Source organism: Gopherus evgoodei, chromosome 18, assembly GCF_007399415.2.
Source record: "Gopherus evgoodei ecotype Sinaloan lineage chromosome 18, rGopEvg1_v1.p, whole genome shotgun sequence".
NCBI lineage: Eukaryota > Metazoa > Chordata > Testudines > Testudinidae > Gopherus > Gopherus evgoodei.
This window is the reverse complement of record NC_044339.1, coordinates 1,268,179-1,283,824: the sequence shown is the minus strand read 5'-3', so window position 1 is coordinate 1,283,824 and position 15,646 is coordinate 1,268,179. Positions and strand designations below refer to the sequence as shown.

General features: G+C 58.2%; 1 protein-coding gene across 5 annotated transcripts in view; it reads left to right on the top strand.

The window, feature by feature from the left end:
* RAP1GAP (RAP1 GTPase activating protein) overlaps positions 1-15,646 on the top strand; it is a 214,217-nt gene that overhangs the window by 101,840 nt on the left and 96,731 nt on the right. For all 5 annotated transcript variants that reach the window (XM_030537282.1, XM_030537279.1, XM_030537281.1 and 2 more), the window contains exon 3: positions 7,335-7,413. Coding sequence is in view for 4 of the 5 variants with exons in the window: in XM_030537279.1 (XP_030393139.1) it covers positions 7,335-7,413 (79 nt within the window). In the remaining variant the exon portion in view is untranslated. The remainder of the gene's footprint in view (positions 1-7,334; positions 7,414-15,646) is intronic.

The window sequence follows — 15,646 nt, the reverse complement described above, 5'->3', positions numbered from 1 at the left end:
TCTGTGCTATGTTGTGGTCGTGTGCTGGGTGGGGATGTGTTGTGGTGTTGTGGCTCTGTGCTAGGTGGGATTGTGTTGTTGTGTTGCTGTGATGTTGTGTTGTAATAATTCAGACTATCTCCTCCCCTTGGCAGGCCCAGGCCGATGGAGAATCACTTTGTAAGTGCATTTTCCTACCCGTTTACTCCGTGCATGCTCCGAAGCTTTCCTTGTATCTGGGAGCCCATGTATGCGCCCGGCAGGTGGAGAGCTCCCCGGGCCGGCAGGCGGGCAGGCGAGCAGAGAGCTCCCCGGGCCGGCAGGCGGGCAGGCGAGCAGAGAGCTCCCCGGGCCGGCAGGCGGGCAGGCGAGCAGAGAGCTCCCCGGGCTGGCAGGCGGGCAGGCGAGCAGAGAGCTCCCCGGGCCGGCAGGCGGGCAGGTGAGCAGAGAGCTCCCCGGGCCGGCAGGCGGGCAGGTGAGCAGAGAGCTCCCAGGCCGGCAGGCGGGCAGGCGAGCAGAGAGCTCCCCGGGCCGGCAGGCGGGCAGGCGAGCAGAGAGCTCCCCAGGCCGGCAGGCGGGCAGGTGAGCAGAGAGCTCCCAGGCCGGCAGGCGGGCAGGCGAGCAGAGAGCTCCCCTGGCTGGCAGGCAGGCAGGTGAGCAGAGAGCTCCCCAGGCCGGCAGGCGGGCAGGCGAGCAGAGAGCTCCCCGGGCCGGCAGGCGGGCAGGCAAGCAGAGAGCTCCCAGGCCGGCAGGCGGGCAGGCGAGCAGAGAGCTCCCCGGGCCGGCAGGCGGGCAGGTGAGCAGAGAGCTCCCCGGGCCGGCAGGCGGGCAGGCGAGCAGAGAGCTCCCAGGCCGGCAGGCGGGCAGGCGAGCAGAGAGCTCCCAGGCCGGCAGGCGGGCAGGCGAGCAGAGAGCTCCCCGGGCCGGCAGGCGGGCAGGCGAGCAGAGAGCTCCCCGGGCCGGCAGGCGTGCAGGCGAGCAGAGAGCTCCCCGGGCCGGCAGGCGGGCAGGCGAACAGAGAGCTCCCCGGGCCGGCAGGCGGGCAGGCGAGCAGAGAGCTCCCCGGGCCGGCAGGCGGGCAGGTGAGCAGAGAGCTCCCAGGCCGGCAGGCGGGCAGGCGGGCAGAGAGCTCCCTGGGCCGGCAGGCGGGCAGGCGAGCAGAGAGCTCCCAGGCCGGCAGGCGGGCAGGCGAGCAGAGAGCTCCCCGGGCCGGCAGGCAGGCAGGCGAGCAGAGAGCTCCCAGGCCGGCAGGCGGGCAGGCGAGCAGAGAGCTCCCAGGCCGGCAGGCAGGCAGGCGAGCAGAGAGCTCCCTGGGCCGGCAGGCGGGCAGGTGAGCAGAGAGCTCCCCTGGCTGGCAGGCGAGCAGAGAGCTCCCCGGGCCGGCAGGTGAGCAGAGAGCTCCCCGGGCTGGCAGGCGGGCAGGCGAGCAGAGAGCTCCCCTGGCTGGCAGGCGAGCAGAGAGCTCCCCGGGCCGGCAGGTGAGCAGAGAGCTCCCCGGGCTGGCAGGCGGGCAGGTGAGCAGAGAGCTCCCCGGCCGGCAGGCGGGCAGGTGAGCAGAGAGCTCCCAGGCCGGCAGGCAGGCAGGCGAGCAGAGAGCTCCCCAGGCCGGCAGGCGGGCAGGCGAGCAGAGAGCTCCCCGGGCCGGCAGGCGGGCAGGCGAGCAGAGAGCTCCCAGGCCGGCAGGCAGGCAGGCGAGCAGAGAGCTCCCCAGGCCGGCAGGCGGGCAGGCGAGCAGAGAGCTCCCGGGCCGGCAGGCGGGCAGGCGAGCAGAGAGCTCCCCGGCTGGCAGGCGGGCAGGCGAGCAGAGAGCTCCCCGGCTGGCAGGCGGGCAGGCGAGCAGAGAGCTCCCAGGCCGGCAGGCGGGCAGGCGAGCAGAGAGCTCCCCGGCTGGCAGGCGGGCAGGCGAGCAGAGAGCTCCCCGGCTGGCAGGCGGGCAGGCGAGCAGAGAGCTCCCCGGCTGGCAGGCGGGCAGGCGAGCAGAGAGCTCCCAGGCCGGCAGGCGGGCAGGTGAGCAGAGAGCTCCCCAGGCCGGCAGGCGGGCAGGTGAGCAGAGAGCTCCCAGGCCGGCAGGCGGGCAGGTGAGCAGAGAGCTCCCAGGCCGGCAGGCAGGCAGGCGAGCAGAGAGCTCCCCGGGCCGGCAGGCGGGCAGGCGAGCAGAGAGCTCCCCGGGCCGGCAGGCGGGCAGGTGAGCAGAGAGCTCCCCGGGCCGGCAGGCGGGCAGGCGAGCAGAGAGCTCCCCGGGCCGGCAGGCGGGCAGGCGAGCAGAGAGCTCCCCGGGCCGGCAGGCGGGCAGGTGAGCAGAGAGCTCCCCGGGCCGGCAGGCGGGCAGGCGAGCAGAGAGCTCCCAGGCCGGCAGGCAGGCAGGCGAGCAGAGAGCTCCCTGGGCCGGCAGGCGGGCAGGTGAGCAGAGAGCTCCCAGGCCGGCAGGCGGGCAGGCGAGCAGAGAGCTCCCCGGGCCGGCAGGCGGGCAGGTGAGCAGAGAGCTCCCCGGCCGGCAGGCGGGCAGGCGAGCAGAGAGCTCCCCAGGCCGGCAGGCGGGCAGGCGAGCAGAGAGCTCCCCAGGCCGGCAGGCAGGCAGGCGAGCAGAGAGCTCCCCGGCTGGCAGGCGGGCAGGCGAGCAGAGAGCTCCCCGGGCCGGCAGGCAGGCAGGCGAGCAGAGAGCTCCCCGGCCGGCAGAGCACTCCCTGGGTGAGCAGCAGAGAGCCAAAAGCTGAGGACCTTAGTGACTGCATCAGCAAAGCTTTCCCTGACTGAGCAGTGAGACACTCCTGGCTGCCTAGGGAGTGCAGCTACAGGGCAGGTCGTGTCCCTGATCGGCCCAGGGATGCCGTGTGGGGGACGAGAAAGGCACGGGGTGACCCAGATGCATCTGAATGCATCAGAAACAGCCCTGTGCCCCCATGGAGCGAGCCCTCTCTCTGCACACCCCTCCTTTCCTGCCTGGGGCCTGCAGCAGCCAGGGCACCTGCTGGCATCAGTCCCCACCGTGGGTTCTGCACTCCAGGGTCAGAGTCAAAGGCCCCCCAGGACCTCCAACTCTCACTGGGGTCTGTGAGTGCCAGGATGGATGTGAAGGGAAATGGGCCTGGTGAGATCTCTGTGCTGTTTAGGACAGGTCCAGCACTGGAGTAGTGGGGAGCTGCGGGTCAGGACTGAGGGGCATCGGAGAGCTGAGCTGAGTTGTGGGAAACTTGCCCATTTCCTGCCTTGCTGGGCCAGCTCAAGCCCGGCCCAGGAATCCTTTATTTGGTTAGGCCCAGAACTGCAAATCCCTCATGTCCGGCCTGGCAGGCGAGCATGGCAGCTGTTGGGACCGTGCTGGGCAATTCTGACCGAGCGGCTCCCCTGGGGGCATCATCCCGCCATGGATAAACCCTCCTCTTCCTTCTAGCAGGGAGCAGGGGCCTGGGGTGTGTCTGGGTTTGGCTGAGGGGGCTGAACTTGCACCACATTGATCCTTAGGCAGAGAGTGACATGGGGCATCCCCCAGGGGTGTTCTGGGGACCCCCTACATCTTCTGGGGACACCTCTGTTATGTGGCGGCCTTGCCCGCTCATGCTGATGCCCTCCTCTCCTCCAGGCTCTGGCAGCCTTGTCCTCAGCAGTGCCTGCCAGGTGCCATAGGGACAGGTGCGGGTACGAGGGACACGAACCAGCCCCCTCTACAGCTCTGGGTCCTTCCAGGGGCTGAAGGGGCATGGCTCAGTGACCTCAGAAGAGCTAGGTTCTAGCCTTGCCACTGTCACTGTGGGCCCCTTCAGTGCCTCGGTTTCCCCACCTGTAGTGTAGGGTGCTGAGGGGAGAGAGCTGCCCCATGAAGCTAGGTGATGTTTCCAAAGGGTGCTGAAGCTGCGCTGGTGCCTTGCGGGCCGTGATACCCCCTAATGCCAGGCTGGAGAAGCTGATTGTACTCAGGGTCACTCCAGGCAGCTCTGGATCCCCAGATGCTGATGTCAGTCCCACACTCCCCGATTGATCCTGCTCCCAGACAGATGCTGGCCAGTGATTTACTGTGTCTGCCTTCTGCTAGGATCTAAGCAGACCTGGGGCCACAGATGTCTGCAGCGACAGCCAGCCCCCGAGGGAGCATTCCCAAAACTTGCCCTACAGAAGGAAGTGGCCTGGGTCTCCCTCTGACAGCCCTGGGGGAGACTTTCTTAGATCACAGAGCCCAGCTGGTGTGCTGAGCCTCAGCCCTGGGGAGAGGTGCCTGGTGTGCCGTGGCTCTGGGCATTGTGAGGGGTGGAGGAGGGGCTTGCCCAGCTGTGCTGTGGCTCTGGGCCCTGCGAGTAGGGTTGGCAATTGTGGTTGGATGTATTCCTGGCCATTTCATCACATGACATAATCTTTAATTAAAAATTTATCTTTAATTCCTGGAGACTCCAGGGCAATCCTGGAGAGCTGGCAACCCTACCTGTGGGGGTGCCCAGTGTGCCATGTGTGACAGGTTCCCCCTGGGATGCCACCTGGAACTGGAGTATTACTGAGCCCTCTGACCCACCAGCCTGGGCTCCCTTTGCTCTGTACTACTGTAACAAGCTGCAAAGCCCTCCCAGCTTGCACTCTCACCGGCATTCACACAGGTCAGGACACACCCAGCTGCAGTTACATGCAGGCTCTCTAGCCACCAGCCTCCCAGCCTAAGACCCCAGAGCAGTACCGTCCTGCCCTGGTCAAATGTGGCCAGTCTATGTGTTTAATGCCCATCCACCTCTCCCTCAATGTGGTGTGGACCATGCACACTTACGGTAACCAAGCTGAGATTTTCCCCAGACACCTTAGTCAAATGCTCACTGGTTTGGATTAAAACATAAAAGAAGTTGATTAAATACAGAGGATAGATTTTAAGTGATTACAAGTGATAGCAAACAGATCAAAGCAGATTACCTGGCAAATAAACCTACAAACTGAGCGTAACATACTAGATAGGTAGGATATGAATTAGCAAATTCCCACCCTGAGTGATAAACAGGTGGGCAGATTCTTAAGGCGCACGCTGCCTTGGCTTTGCAGCCTGGCTTTCCCAGGTTTTCATACACAGGCTAGAAATCCCTCTAGCCGGGGACCATCACTTCCCCCTGGTCAGTCTCTGTTCCTCAGGTGTTCCCAGGTGTGGTGTTGCAGCGAGTTTGAGGTCCCCCCAGGATGTCAGTGTCTCCCTTTTATATCTTCTTCCCACACTGGAAAGCTCTTTTGCTGTGACCTGGGTCAGACCGTTCCCCTTGTGCAGTGCTGGCTTGGAGAGGTTTCTATAGCACGCAGTTCCTGGGACAATCCTGCTGCTTGTGTGCATTTCCTCAATAAGCCATTAACACTGTTTGGCCTTTTTACTGTTGTACCTGAAAGGCTGCTTGTGGGTACGTTCGGCCTCACAACATGTTTCAGTAACACACACGTAGCCAAACTTCATAACTTCACATACAACGATAGCACATACAATCCCACAAGATAGTAAAGTCTAACAGATCAAAACTTTGAGAACGATACATCACAAGGCGCACTTTGTACAAAACATATCCTAACTACATGACAGTGGTGAATACTGAGGTGCTAGGGTGTCACACCGAACACACTGCAAGGAATGTGGGGGGTGCCCGGTGTGCTGCAGTTCTAGACCCCACAAGGGTTGGGGGAAGGGAGTGCCCAGCATCCGTGACTCTGAGCCCTCAGAGAGGGATGCCCATCATGCCGTGGCTCCGGGGAAGGGGCAGCCAGCATGGCGTGGCTCTGAGCCCTGGGGGAGGAGCACCCAGCTTTCCATAGCTCTAGGGGAAGGGCGCCCAGCATGCCCTGGCTCTGGGCCCTGGGAGGAGGGTGGCAGGGAAGTGGGTGCCCAGGAGTCACTGCTGGTGCTGCACACTGGAGGGGCCCTGCTGAGGTTCCTTGGTGACTCTCCTGTGAGTCACTCTCCAGCCTTGGCATGCACCCATGGAGCCAGCTACAGGTGCAAGTCCCGTGTGTCAGGAGGGACCTAGGGTGTCTGTGTCTGGCTCTGCATGGAGCAAGGAGCTAGGGCTCGCTCAGGCCCCAGGACACGCTGCTGCCCTGATGCCTGGCCTCTTGTTGGCAGGCCAGTGGAGCCAAGGAGTGCGTGCAGCCCAGAGACCAAGCTCCCTGTTCGCCTGGCCGAGGCCCTTTGCTGAGGGGCTGGGCCTGTCACTCCCTGGAGATAGTGGCCTTTAGTCCCAGAGCGCCCAGTGGCAGGCAGCATGGTCTAGTGGCTAGTGCAGCTGGTTCTGTCCCTGGCTCTGCTGCTGGCCTGGGCACAGCCCTCCCCTCCCCCCTCCGGCTTGCTGCTCCCGCACGGCTGCCTGGCCCATTCAGACTCAGCCCTTTGGGCAGGACCTGGCTCGCCGTGTCGGTGCAGTGCCCGTGCAGGGGCCCTGATCTCAGCTGGGCTCTCCAGGTGCTGCTGTAATGAGCGTGAAAATGTGGGTGGTGTCAATTCAGAGTGACTCCCTGACCCCAGTGCAGGGACTGGGTTGGGCTGGTGTACGTGGACTTGGAGCCCAGCCCATGCTGTGAGACAGACCCTTGCGAGGGGGGGGGTGGCAGACTGTGGCCCCTGCGTTCGGGGAGCAGGCATGTGAGACTCGCTGGCGCGGGGTCTGCATGGCAATTAGAAGGATTTCACTGAGTGCAGAGCATGATAGCACTGCCCCTGTCGTAGCTGGTGAGCCTGTCTGGCGGTACCAGCGTTAATAATTGCCGGAGGAAGGCAAACACAGCTGGGAATGTCTGCCCAGCAGTGAATCTGAGCAGCAGGGGCTGGGTCCAAGGCAGGTAATGCAGCCACCTGCACTGGGATCTGTGGTTCCTGCATGCTGAGAACGGGCCATGTGGATCCTTTGCCGTGGGGCAACCAAAATGCACCCCAGAGTTTGGCGCTGCCCTGTTGGGTGCGCCCAATGAGAGCACCGGTTGCTGGATCAGACAATGATGCATTCTGGGATCTGTGGCCTCGATTTGCTGCCTGAGAAAAAGGGAGCTGCAATCTGCTTCCTCTCAGGCCACCCGGGAAGTGGGTTTCTAAGGCTGGGGGCTGAGCTGGTTTTCAGCTGGGCAGAGCTGCTGCTGCCTTTTCCTGGGGATCTTCGTTAAATGCAATTGACCTGAAGCTAGCTCCTGACGGGCCCCTGCAGCGCTGTGTCTCTCCTGGATGCGTTACCAGGCTACATCTCCCCTCTGATGCGGCAGCTGAGTGGCACCTGGTGGCTCCCCTGGTCTACCCTCTCCTCGACTCCCTTGGGATCCCTACTGCTGGCTTCTCTCCTCCCGGCCCCTCCAGCCCCAGCCCAGCTGGAGAGGTCACGGCCATGGGGCCAGCTGTAATGTGCGGGTTTCTTCTCTTTCAGGAAGAACGATGGGCCAAGCCAGCATGTCTCACACACTGTAGAGCTGCCCTGGGTGGGCTCTGCTCCACCCCACCCCAAGGTAAGAGTCCTCTCCGTACCCCCCATGCCACGGTGTCTTCCTCAGCCTCCCGAGAACCCAGGTGTGGGTCCCTGCAGCAGTAACTCAGCTGGGGGCCCTGGCTGCAGACAAGCCCCAGCTGCTGGCTCTGCAGGGGGAGCCATGGTAGGCGCGGGGTATAGTGGCCTAAGCAGGAGGCCTGTCGTCAGGACTCTGAGCTTGCACTTCCAGCCCTGTGTCTGACTAGTGTGAGCTTGGGTAAGTCCCTGCCCGCTCTGTGCCTCAGTTTCTATTTCTTGGAGGGTCATGATACTGAGCTGCTGCCGGGGGCTTTGCTTGGTGGATGTGAGTACCATGTGTGAAGGTGACATGGGTAGGTCTCTGCAGCCTGGACAGGCTGGCACTTCAGGGGCAGAGACCTTGTGGGATGCTTACCCTGAAATACCACCACTGTGCAGTCTGAGGTGGGTAGCTGCCAGCCCCCCTCTGCACTGGCAGAATAGAGCCAAACTCCCTCGAGCTGGGGTTACCCTACTCCAGGATTTGTGCCAGCTCCTGAAGTTGGTGCCTGGGCCGGGCACAAGCTGGGCAGGAAGGAACCTGTGTTTGCAGGTAGTGCCCTGCTGGGGATTTTGTCCCAAGGACACTTCCCCCACACTGGGTAGGTGAACGCCCTCAAAACACAGCAGGCCAGATTCAGGTTTGGGGTAACCCTGCCAGGGTCAGCAGAGCGACAGGAGTGCAATCTGGACCAGCTTCTTTCCTCTGAAGAGTGCACTCCATCCCCCTTCATGCCCAGGCCCTCCCGCATCCTCCCCAGCTGATCCCCCCTGCAGTATTTGCAAGGGAAATGAGCACAGGGCAGAGGTGAGAGCCTGCAGCTCTGCCTGGTGCTGGGGCCTGCATAGAGGGCAGAGGGTTCTGGCCCCTGCCAGCCAGCCCCTGCCCTGCTCCTGCTTCATCAGCCTAGCTCATAAAGGAGGATGAGTGGGGTGGGGGTGCCACGGCAGAGGGCAAGGATGGGCATCAAAGATGGCACAGACCCATCTCCAAGACCAGCCCCTGCCAGGGCAGGGTCCTTCCCTTTGGTGCCATGTCCTCAGAGACCCAGAGTGACTGCGGGGGAGCTGTGGACAAGGGCACTGGTCCCTCCTTGTTGGCTGACACGATGCATCTGAGGACATGACTCAGAAGCCCATTGCCCATTTCCCTATCAAGGTCTCAGCCCCCCTCTGCGTTGCTGTCCTCTCACACCCTGAGGTGCCCTTGCCAACCCCAAATGGGAGCCTGCATCTGCCACACCCAAGGTTCTGATCTCTCTGGCTCCTTTTGGGTTAATTGTGGAGCGAGGGTTAGGGAGACCTTGTAGCCAGAGTTCCGAGGAAGGCCACAGCTGCTGCTGCTGGATCCAAGCCCAGCCAGTCCTCAACCTGGATACCCTCTGTGAGCCCTGCAGCCACTTGGGTTGATTTTCTTTGTCTGGCAGGTTTTCATCTCTATACCCTCAGGAGGCTAATTGCTCCTGGGACTGTTTCTCCCCGGGGCCAGACTCAAAGGGCCTTGAAGCAAATAGAAAGACTCCTATTGACTGTTTGGTGCTCGGTTTTTTTCTCCTAGTTTTTCTTTGACTCAGCACTACATTGAGTCTCATGCAGTGAGAATTGCCGGGATTGCTCTGCTATCCCTTTCAGATCAGTATCAGGTTTGCGTCCCTCTTAATCCTCTGACCTCACTTCAACTCTCCCTTATGTGTCAGATCTTGTTGGCAGAGGTTCTCAAGGTCTGTCCTCTCTCTCCCCCTGCACTCCTAGGATGGGTTGTCTGGACTTGCCGATTTGAGCCTGTAGGTTAACGTAACATAAGAATATGTTTTCCAGAGTGCTGTGTAAGCTCAAAAGCTTTTCTCCCTCACCAATAGATGACAGTCCATTAAAAGATATTTCCTCGCCCACCTTGTCTCTCTAAGAACATAAGAATGGCCATAGTGGGTCAGACCAATGGTCCACCATCTAGCCCAGTGGCTGGTGCTGGATGTATCAAAGGGAATGAACAGAACAGAGCAATTTCAAGTGACCCATCCCCTGTTGTCCAGCCTCAGCTTCTGGCAGTCAGAGGTTTAGGGACGCTCAGAGCATGAGGCTATATCTCTGACCACCCTGGCTAATAGCCATTCATGGACCTATCTTCCAGGAACTTACCTTGCTCTTTTTGGAACCCAGCTGTACTTCTGATTTTCACAACGTCGCCTGGTAATGAGTTGCACAGGTTGACAATGCATTGTGTGACAAAGTGCTTCCTTCCGTTGGTTTTGAAACTGCAGCCTATTCATTTCCTCCGGTGACCCTAGTTCTTGTGTGATGTGAAGGGGTAAACTTCCCTAGTTACTTTCTCCACTCCAGTCAGGATTTGATAGACCTCTAGTATATCCCCCCTCAATTGTCTCTTTTCTAAGGTGAACAGTCCCAGTCTTTTTAATCTCTCTTCATATGGAAGCTGCTTGATACCCTTAATCATTTTTGTTGCCCTTCTCTGAACATTTTCCAGTTCTAATATATCTGGTGGGTTTTTTGAGACGGGGTGACACACTATTCAAGGTGTGGGTGCACCATGGATATATACAATGGCATTATGATATTTTCTGTTTTATTATTGATCCCTTTCCTAACGGTTCCTAACATTCTGTTCACTTTTTTGACGGGCGCTGCACATTGAGTGGATATTTTCAGCAAACTATCCACAATGACTCCAAGACCTTTCTTGAGTGATAACAGCTGATTTACACCCCATCATTGTATATGTATAGTTGGGATTCTGTTTTCCATTGTGTATAAGTGTGCATTTATTAACCTTGAATTTTATTTGCCATTTCGTTGCCCAGTCACCCAGTTTTGTGAGATCCCTTGTAAGTCTTCAGCTCTGGACTTAACTGTCTTGAATAATTTTGTATCTTCTGCAAATTTTGCCACCTCACTGTTTACCCATTTTTTGGATCATCTATGAATATGTTCAAGAGCACAAGTCCCAGTACAGACCTGTGGGGGACAGCACTATTTACCTCTCTGTTCTGAAAATTGACTATCTATTCCTACCTACCCTTTGTTTCCTATCATTTAACCAGTTACTGATCCATGAGACGGCCTTCCTGCTTATCCCATGACTGCTCTACTGCTAGATTACTTAGAGCCTTGGTCAGGGACCTTGTCAAAGGCTTTCTGAAAGTTCAAGTATGCTACATCCGCTGGATCACCCTTGTTCACATGCTTGTCGACCCCTTCAAAGAATTCTAGTAAATTAATAACGGTGAGACATGATTTCCCTTTACAAAAGCCATATTGACTCTTCCCCAACAAATCGTGTTCGTCTATGGGTCTGCTAATTCTGTTCTTTATTATAGTTTCAGCCAATTTGCGTGGTACTGAAGTTAGGTTTACTGGCCTGTAATTGCCAGGATTGGCTCCAGAGCCTTTTTAAAAAATAGCCATTAAAAATACATTGGCTATTCTCCAGTCACCTGGTACAGAGGCTGATTTAAGTGATAGGTCACGGGCCACTGTTAGTAATTCTGCAGTTGCATATCTGAGTTCCTTCAGAACTCTGGGGTGAATCCCATCTGGGCCTGGTGACCAATCACTGTTACATTTATTAGTTTGTTCCAAAACCTCCTCTAATGACACCTCAATCTGGGACAGCTCCTCAGATCTGTCACCTAAAAAGAATGGTTCAGGTTTGGGAATCTCCCTCACACCCTCTGCAGTGGAGACTGATGCAGAGAATTAAGTTAGCTTCTTCACAATGGCCTTGTTTTCCTTGAGTGCTCCTTTACCACCTCAGTTGTCCAGTGGCCCCACTGATTGTTTGGCACGCGTCCAGCTTCAGATAGTTCCAAGTATCCCCTCCTTTGTGTAGGAGGTTTCCATCCCTCCAGGTTGATCGAATGTCTTCTCCTTTGGACAGAGAACAGGAGGAAAAAAGGTTTAGCCCCCAGTCATATTAGAGCCCCCCATGTCGCTTAGGAAAGAGCCGACTCTCTGAGACTCCCCCTTCAAGTGGTTGCAGATCCTCTCCGCTGTGGCAGCATGAGCTCACTCTGCAGAGCCTGTCTCTGCCCTTCTCCAGCCCTGCAGCCATGGCTGACTCTCTTCCTTCTTTTGTTGCTGCTCCAATTTTTCCACTCATTGCACAGGCATTTTTTACCCTTGGATCTTCCAGCTGGTTGCTCAGGAAGCGACCTTAGCTCCTGCTGGATCTGGGGCCCTTCTCTTTCCAGCTCTGCCTTAGGGGCTGTCACGGAGTCACTGGGCGATGCTCTGGAACTGCTCCCCACCAAGCCAGTCAGGACTTTGGGGAGCCTCCTCTCCCTCGGAGCAGACTTGTTCAGGGCAAGAAGCTCACACGTCTTCACCTCCTGGGTCTCTCCTTGGAGCATTCAGCATCCTCTGCCCCTCCGTGCGCTTCCCACAGCGAGCCTGCCCCAGCGGGGTCCTGGGAAAGCCACAGGGTCCTGCACCCCTACTTTGCAGTCAGACTTGACTCTCAGCCAGCCGGTAAAACAGAGGTTTATTCGATGGCAGGATCATGGTCTAAAACAGAGTTTGTAGGTACCGTGAACTGGACCCCTCGGCTGGGTCCATTCTGGGGGTCAGTGAGCCAGACCCCCACGTCTGCCCTCACTCCTCATCCCCAGCCAGCTCCAGACTAATAACCCCCTCCAGCCCCTCCTGTCTGCTCAGCCCCTTTCCTGGGCCAGGAGATCACTTGATCCCTTTGTCTCCAACATCTTCAGCTGGCACCTTTGCAGAGAAGGGGCCCAGGCCATCAGTTGCTAGGAGACAGAGTGCCAGGCATTTAGGTGCACTGGCCTTTTGCTCTGCAGCAACCACACACCCTTATTGCACCACCTAGATACTTAAGAACTGCATAGGGGACACTGAGGCACCAACACCGTATTCAGAGCAAACAGTAAGAACATTCCGAGTTCGTCACAGTGGCTAGTTGCACATTCGTAGGATTCTCCACCCTTCTTTGTGTAACGCCGACAGACCCCGGTTGGCGGCGAGCAGGATCAACCCGGGGATCTCTGGAGCTCAGCGCATGAGCCTCTGCCGCATAAGCTAAGAGCCAACTGGCTGTTAGCTAAAGCTGTTATGCTTAAACAAACCACACAAGGTCTTTTCATAGCGGAAAAGGCAACAAGCCGCATTTATTGAGAATACAGCAATTAGCATATGCTTTTCAGTCACACAGACACCCCCATGCACACAGTCCTGCCAGTCGATGTTTATAGTTACCAGTCCAGAGTCTGGATCAATCTAGTGGCCAGCCAGATTGGTCGCAGAGGGGAGCCAGGCTCTATCTGTCGCAACCTGATGCTCCTGGAATGGTGGCAAGACGAACCCAAAGCCCCATGGCAAAGCACTCTGTTCTTATAGTCCTTCTTCTCCGTTGAAGTCTATGGATTTTGCTGTGTCAGTTTATGACCAGTTACTCCTCAGGGGCTGTTATCTTTTTTTGCTGGCCCAAAACACCTCCGGGAGGGTGATCCTGTCTGGTTTCGATTTAATCAATTATCTTGTGTTTTAAGGGTGCAGACTTCACCTCAGGGTTGTCAGTCTGCCCCTCCTCAGCCATGGATGTGCGCTGATCGTTCTCTGGCATCTTTAAGTCTCTTCACTCCTCCTCCCTTGGCCATCTGGCTTCAGCAATGGCCTTCACACCTTATCTTCTCCTGATGCATGCACTCCTCCACACCAACAGTTCTTTACGGAGACCTTCAAAAGGTAACAAATAGCAGTGGTTTATGTTGAACAAGAAAGGCATCGTAAATTAGGCCTTACTAAATTTTGCAACTATCTTTTCCTACATTGGGGCCTAGGCCTTTCAAATTCCTCTAATCTAATTAACGCAGACACAGACAAGATCCTGTCTGTTACTTGCAAGGAATGAATAAAAAGAAAATGGCTAATACTAGTACACCTCTAGCTGGATATAATGTGGTCCTTGAGAGACAAAAAATCTCACCACGTTATATGTGAGACCGTGTTATATCAAACTTGCTTTGCCCAACCCCCCCTCCCGTTCCTTGTTCCCTGACCGCCCTCCCCCCAGAGACCTCTGTCCCTAATCACCCCTGGGACCCCACTCCCTATCCAACCCCCCTGTCCCCTGACTGCTCCAACCCCCATCCACCCCCCTACCCCCTGACAGGCACTCACTGGCAGAGGTGGGAAGCGGAGCAGCCTGATCCCAGCCCACTCCACTCCGCCACATCCCAGCTTCCCGCTGCCAGTGAGTGTGGGGAAGTTGGGGAAAGGACGCCCCCCTGCACTCACCGGCGGCGGGAAGCAGAGCACCACGGCTGGGAGATGGTGGAGTGGAGCTGGCTGGGGCTGGGCTGCTCCGCTTCCCACTGCCGGTGAGTTCGGGGAGGTTGGGGAAAGGACATCCCCCGGCACTCACTGGCGGCGGGAAGCGGAGTGACGTGGCCCCAGCCTGCTCCACTTTCCTTGCCCTGGCCCCAACGTATCACTGCGGGGAGGCTGGGGAAAGGTCCTGCATTCACCGGTGGCGGGAAGTGGAGCGAGAAGGCCCCAACCTGCTCCACTCTACCACTGCCCATCCGTGGCACTCTGCTTCCCACCGCCGGTGAATGCAGGGTGGTTGGGGAAAGGACGCCCCCCGTACTCACCTGTGGCAGGAAGCAGAGCACTGCGGCTGGGAGCTGGCGGAGTGGAGTGGGCTGGGGCCGGGCTGCTCCACTTCTGCCGCTGCTGGTGAGTGCGGGGGGGGGTCCCTTCCCCCAAGCCCCATTCCCTGAGCGACACGGCTGGGGCTGGGGCAAGGGAAGCAGAGTGGGCTGCTCCTGGCCCCCCACTAATCCCTCAGGCCACTCTGGGACTGCGGGGCCCCCAAAAGTGCCCTCCCACAGCTCCTGCCCCCTGTACCCTGTGGGGGGGGAGCCTCTGACCGCCCCGAGACCCTCTGCCCCTTATCGAACCCCTCGGCCCCAGCCTGGCCCAGCACCCTTAACATGCTGCTCAGAGCAGAGTGTTAGAACTTTACCGCCTTGTATGCGAACCCGCCTTATATCGGGCTGCGTTATATCGGGGTAGAGGTGTATCCACTATCCTATTCATTTATTCTGATACCTTAATTCTTACTATAAAACGTACACTGTATATAGCCAAACTATAACCAATTCTATAGCACAGTACCCATGGTATGATAAGGCTATAGAGCAGACTCATTAATCTCTCTCTCTTAGTGGTCTTGGTGCCACTAGATGGGACAGACACCACAACCAGGAGGCATGTGGGTTACACTTGCACACGGCAGTTTCGGTCCTTCCTCCTGTCACCCTTACACCCGGTGCCTCAGTGCCCCACAGTATGCTGCACCCTGTCCTGCAGCCTGCATGCTCAGGATGCCCTGCTTCTGCAGGCCCCCTGGGAGCCCCAGCAATGGGAGAGCTCCTGACCACGGAGGTGCAGACTGCCTCCCCTCGATCCCAGGACCAGCCCCCATGCCCGGGCAGGGATCCTTTTCCCCCAGCAAGTTAATCCCTGCAGATATGAAGAAAATCCACGGTAACTTCTTCCCACCCCCACTCCTGCTGTGCCAGAGCCCAACCCACAGCTCTCCCCTGCTATCCCAGTCCTGGGCTCTCCCTGCCCCAGTTCTGCTGGTGTCCCCCAGTCTCTGTGCCCGTCCTAGTTGCCAGCACACTGCCCTATAGAAGGGAAGGAATTATCCAGGAGAGCTGTGTGTCTGCTACGATCCCTCCATTCACCCAGTCCATCGACAGCTCTGTCACTTCCTGGAGAAGATAAAAGTCCTGCATCGCCATTCGAGATTATTGCTGGGTTTTTAGAAACCAGGGCCCCTAAAATCACCTCCCCCCTCTTCTCAGTGCCCTTCTGAATGCCCCTGCAGCGTGCAGCTCCATGCTGCCTTGTGCTGGCACCCACCCTCTGCCCCACCAGCCCAGAGCCTGTTACTGCCAGCTGCTGGCTATCTGCCTCTGCTGGTCTGCATGACAAACAGACAAGATACAGCTGGGCAATGTCACTGCCAGCAAGGCATGTGATGGCCAGTGTGACGTGTGCCAGCCACCCCCCACTTACCCTGGCATCTGCCCTGACTGCCTGGGATGTCCCAGCACCAGGGCAGGCGGGGAGGGAAGAGATGATCTGCCCCTTTTCCTGTGCTTTAGCCTATTCTGCCCCCAGGTCAGGATGTTTCTTCTGATATATACGCC